Source organism: Capsicum annuum, chromosome 2 (assembly GCF_002878395.1).
Source record: "Capsicum annuum cultivar UCD-10X-F1 chromosome 2, UCD10Xv1.1, whole genome shotgun sequence".
Lineage (NCBI taxonomy): Eukaryota > Viridiplantae > Streptophyta > Magnoliopsida > Solanales > Solanaceae > Capsicum > Capsicum annuum.
The window spans coordinates 149441578-149447309 of record NC_061112.1 but is presented as its reverse complement, the minus strand read 5'-3'; the positions used below and the strand labels follow the sequence as shown (position 1 = coordinate 149447309).

Genomic DNA, 5732 nt, shown 5'->3' with positions numbered 1-5732 from the left:
CCGTCCATAATATAATAGGAAATGACCAAAATGCCTTTAAAATTAAAATAATGTCAAATCTATCCTTTGGTGGACTGTTTTGATAAGCTAAAGTAGATCGACCATAACTCTTTGCTCCGATATCGGATTTGGGTGAAATTGGTATCGTTAGAAGGATAATTCAAAGGTATTTCATTTCATATAAAGTAGACCACCCAGTTCGTCCTGTACAAGAAGTTATGGTCGTTTGAAGTTGACCCTAAAAATCTATTTTGATAGGCTGAAGTAAAATGAGTATAACTCCTTACTCAGAAGTTGGATTTGGATGAAACTAATTGCATTGGAAAGAAGACTCAAAGATATTTCTTTTCATAGGTTGCAGCTCTCCCAGTTCATTATATTAAGGGAGTTATGATCATTCGAAGTTGACCCAAAAATTTAGGTGGCCTTAGTAGTTTGTGTGCAGGAAATTTTCCTGCACATTTACTATTTTCAAATATCCCGGCCACCGTTTTATAGTTTCGAACGTGCTTGATTATATCCGAAACCTATTCGTTTTTGGAAATCTTTATATTGTTGGAAAGCTTATTCAATAACCTTCGTATGGAACCATCGACGGGCAAATTTCGGTATAAATAAAATAAAAAAATTAATTCTATATAAATAAGACCAATACATGTACTTGAATACGCCAATACACATACTTGAATACGGGGTGTTACAAAATATAGGAGAAATATATAACCCAATTCCGCAGCAGAAACCCAATTTTCAAAAAATAAAGTTCCTAACACCAAAAACACGAAACTACTGTTAGAGATAACATTTTTTAAGATGGTGAATATATTTTTAAGCCAAACATTTATTTTATGCTATATCATAGTTTTTTTTTAGAACCTAGTACCTAAACGGAAAAGCACAACTCACAATTTTCAAATCGATGGAATTCCGAATAGATTGGTACCTTTGAAACTCAAGATAACGTACCCCTATTATCTACTAACCTTCTATCTCTAATATACAACCTTCACACCTTCCTAGCTAGCATATTAGGATGAAAGTTAAATATTGAATTGATCGACAACATTTATAGTAGCGGAATTTATTTATTTTTGAAGTTTATAAATAATGATTATACATATTCTAACATTCCCTTTTATTCGTGTAAGGAACAGGCATGTATTTTGACATTTGCAGCTACTCTAGGCAAATTTCTGTACTAATCTACTGCTCTATGTTTCACATAAAAATTCCTTAAAGTCATTTTATTGGAAAACACAAAGAATTTCTAGACCAAGTAAACAGAGATTATGGACCATAACCCTAAACAAAAAAAGACATGCTGGGATTATTTCAACCAATTCGATCAAGTAAGCATGACAAAATGAAAGAAAATATGTATATATAGACAATACATATTAGTTGAGAATTTATTTTAGATGTTAGCAGATCTTGAAAATAACCGATTCAAATAGACGCTCATCCTAACCTTTCACTTTAATGGAATACAATGGTCAGCACCAGCATTTTAGTTGATTCCAACTTATTTTGAACTGAGATGTAATTGTTGTAGCTTAACTGTAAATTGGTTTTGATTATGACAAGCTGTTCACATCATTAGACTTGTCGAGGGAAAGGGAGCATATTTAACATGACAACATTCTTCACACAGGATTATCCCCCAGAGTAAGTTTGGGACTTTAGGAGAAGAAAATTTAGAGACACGCACCAACTTTAGGTCAAAAGAATCTTATTACCAGATCTAAACCAATAGGACTGAGTAGCAACTACATAAGAGTTTGCAATAAGAATTCTTAGTGTTTGATGAATTGCAACATCAGCTGCTGTATAATAAGGGGATAATAACAGATGCCAAGTTACCCCTGTCACTTTGGTCACAATTCTTAATAGATTATTTTTTTTACAGCACAAATGCAAATTTCACTATTTTGGGGAAATCGCAGTTCTGTAAAATAACACCAATCCTAATTTAACCAATCTAGTACCTAAATTAGAGAGCACAATCAAAATTTCCACAAACATCAAAAAGTCAAGAAGTAGGGCGGAAGTTGTGTAATCAATAAGTAATCAAAACAGTAATTTCATTGATACTGGATGTCACAATCCGAACCGGGGCCCCTGGCCGTGACGAGCATTCCCGAACCCGAAGGCCCGGAACGCCCTCTATCTATCTGGTAATCATGCACATAATTCATATGATCAAAGTAATACGAAATAAACACAATAATACAGAAATATGGTCAACAATTTAAAACAGTTAAAGGCCTGAAAACATGCCCAACAATATTTAATAAACATCTGCAATAGTCTGCAAAATCTCTACTGACATACTATCTAAATAACTGGGACAAGGCCCCCAGCAGACCAAAAGCCATACTGAAATAAATACCTAAATGACTAGGCCTTCCGAAGCAAAGAAGACTCACCAATTGAACTCTGAGACAACCCTGTCTATAGAATCTTAGGAGGATCTGGACCCCTAGACTGCGCCTCAGTACCTGGGAGAAAGGGGAGGTCAGCACAATTGTACTGGCACGCGAAGCAATCCAAAATAGAGTAATTGAACATATATATATATATAATACGTAAGAGCAAATGTTCATCAAACATTATGCATAAAACAGTTTCTAAAAAACACATGGGCACCTTCTGAAAATATGTAACCTGTCTGTAAATCTCAGACTCTGATCTGTGTATTACTTCTAAGTTAGGTGGTATCCCCTACAAGTCTGATATTCCACGGGCGATATGGAATTCGCCATTGACTCGGCGGGGAAGCCTCCAACCCGGGAATGCCGCAAGGGTTGGAGTTCATGAATCTGATACGCCACATGACACTTAAGTCAGCGTATAATAATATACCCGGGTCGGCAAACCACAGTTTTAGGCAATGAGTTGCTTGAACTCAAGCCCTCTTCAGGGAACCACCTAACATCTCTGTATGCCCATTTTTTAACCTTTTCTATACATGCAACATTCTGAATGTCTATTAGTCTGAGTCTGATATGGCATTGGTCTGAATTGGTATCGTCATACCAAGACTTGCAAGTCATGATTTCTGATCCATAATACATTAAGCTAAATCTTTCATTTAAAGCATAATTTAGACCACCAAAAATATGCAACTGATATAGAAGATTTCGTGTTTCGAAACTCAAGTCAAAATCATGCAAAAACTTCATCAACATATGGTGGTCTAGTGCCTTTAGCAAATCCATGCACTCTTTCATTACATGCATTATGAACATTAAACATTCATGCTAGATTCCCTCTTTAGTGATTTAAGACCACCTTTAAACCATAACAAGAGTTCAATCATTTCATATAGTGCTTTTCAAGGATGCATTGCAAAACAATTCATATGCTATGAGAAATCTGAAAAATTCATAATAAGAGGGAATTCACCGAAAATCATGCTCTTAACAAGAATTCATTCTTAAATACATGGTTTCATACATTCATATTCTCAAATCACTTTGGGAAAGGTCAAAAGACCAAAACAATGATGTTAAAACATTTAATACATGAATAAATACATAGATTCAAAAACCCTATTCTAAAACATGATTTTTCTATGCCCATGAGAATTTAAGAAAACCCCGCGTACCTCTATTTCGAAAAATAATGGGTGCTTCTTGAAGCCTGTGGATTGGGGATTCCGAATCTCTAATCATTTTTGAAAACCCACGGTTAAATCTTGATTTATTTGGATTTTTAGTTTGAAACTCTTGGGAGTGTTCTTGAGAATTTTTAGATGAATGTGGATGTATTTTGGAGAATTGGGGACTGAATTTCGTGTTTATGGCTGAATAAGGGTGGGAAAAAGACTATTTTGCCCCCAAAACGGAGTGTTTAAGTCACTTGAAATCATAAGATATGCGCTGCATATGATATCACATATATTTACATAGGCGCCGCAAATGATATCGCCTATATTTATATAGGCGCCGCATATGCTATCGGATATGCTTTCCAGTGGCCATGTGCGATTGGTTAGGCGACGCATACTATTTTGAAAGGTCATAACTTCTTGCTCGGGTATCGGATTTTAGCAAAATTGGTATCGTTGGAAAGTTAACTCGAAGACCTATCATTTGACACATAGTAGGCTCTCTAATTTGATATATACAGAGAGTTATGGTCGATGGAAGCTGACACTAATTACAATGTCCACTAAAACTTAATCGATCGAAATAGTTTCAACTCGTCCTTGAGTTGAAGGACCTCTATGGTCTAAATTCATGCTCAAATGGATTCACATACTACATAAACATACCAAATTGTCATAGTATTTAAGGCTCTGGGATTATCAACGCATCAGAGTCATGGTTTTTATTCTAGCCCGAAATACGGGGTTTTACACTGAAAAACCCTAATTTCGCAAATCCTTAAAATTTACTTTTGCAATTGTGGGTTCAACCATCACCTTTGTTGACATAAACGATCGAAGAAATACAAAAATAAGTTGATAGTTACGCACCTATGTAGGAGAACAGAGAGAGAATTCATCTTTAGTATATACATGATACATTGCATCGTTAGATGCATGCTTTAGGATGCAGCAAAAAATGGCTCCCAACGATAGTCCAAAAGTAGAGAACAAAAGATGTTTCACTAACTCTTGTGCCAGCTGTACAATACAATCAAGTTACAGCTCCTGTTCCATTATATTCAGCTTTAAAGCACTACAATTACTTGATTAATTTGAATATAGAGACCATTTGTTAAACAATTCATCAAGGGAGGGATTAATAAGAGAATAGGTTATATAACACACAAGAATGTTCAGCTTTCCGTCGAAAGCCGAGGAGACATTCTCCATAAGCTGAACTCTGTTTTCCCTAGAAGATGCATCGCAAACAGAACCTTTCACTTGAAGGCCTTTAGCGGCCCACTCTTGCAAGCGCTTGTTGAGTTCCGCTTCGTTACATGAACAAGTGTACACTATGGCACCCAGTTTCGCCAATTCCTCCGCAACCGCATGCCTAAAAATGAATATCCAAATTGAAATCTAGAAAAATGTATTTGAAAAAAACTTTAAAAGGTATCAAAATTCGGTTTACCCAATTCCCCGTGTCCTGTCGGTTAAGAGAGCGGTAAACCCTGAAAGAGACCATCTAGAACTGCTACCACTGGTTGCAACCTTCGCCATTGAAATATTACTTTACTTTTTTGAGAGGGTTCCCGATATAATTTTGAGGATAAGAATAACAATAGTTAAAATGGAAGAGGATTTACCATTAATACTGAAATTGTTAGTTAGGAAAAAGCTTTTGCAATAATTTCATCGTATACTATATTAGATGTACAATAATCATCATGATTATCAGCAATAGGAGGTCTTATTAGTACTCTAACATTGTTAGAACTCTTGTCTCTTGACAAAGCAACATATAGTGGACCATGAGAAAACACTGGTTTTCTTAAATAAATGCCAACAAAGTCTAATGTTTGTCCTTGAGCTTTGTTAATGGTCATGGCAAAACGTAATCGCACTGAAAGTTGTGTTCTTTTAAATTGTAATGAAATTTTTTCATCTGTTGAGGTTAATAATGGTATGCGTGGAATGAATACATGAGTATTTTTAAAGTCGCCACTAGATATTGTAGCACTGATAACGTGAGATTTAAAATCATCACATGTTAATCATGTTCCGTTACATAAACCATTTGAAGGATTTAAATTTCTTAGCAAGATAATGGGGCAATTTTTTTTTAAACATAACTTGTAAG

At 35.3% G+C, this 5732-nt stretch overlaps 1 protein-coding gene across 1 annotated transcript; it reads right to left on the bottom strand.

The window, feature by feature from the left end:
- Window positions 1-4699: 4699 nt before the first annotated feature.
- LOC107858365 (senescence-associated protein 13-like) lies at window positions 4700-5152 on the bottom strand. The gene is made up of 2 exons (XM_016703024.2): window positions 5064-5152; window positions 4700-4985 (listed from the first exon to the last, which is right to left on the bottom strand). Exons 1-2 carry the CDS (start codon window positions 5150-5152, stop codon window positions 4700-4702), a joined length of 375 nt encoding a protein of 124 aa, XP_016558510.2.
- Between the last annotated feature and the right edge of the window lie 580 nt (window positions 5153-5732).

Coding starts and splice junctions, on each gene's coding strand:
- LOC107858365 (XM_016703024.2), bottom strand. CDS start 5,152: ATGGCGAAGGTTGCAACCAGTGGTAGCAGTTCTAGATGGTCTCTTTCA. Junction 4,986..5,063: donor GACAGGACACGGGGAATTGG/GTAAACCGAATT, acceptor ATTCATTTTTAG/GCATGCGGTTGCGGAGGAAT.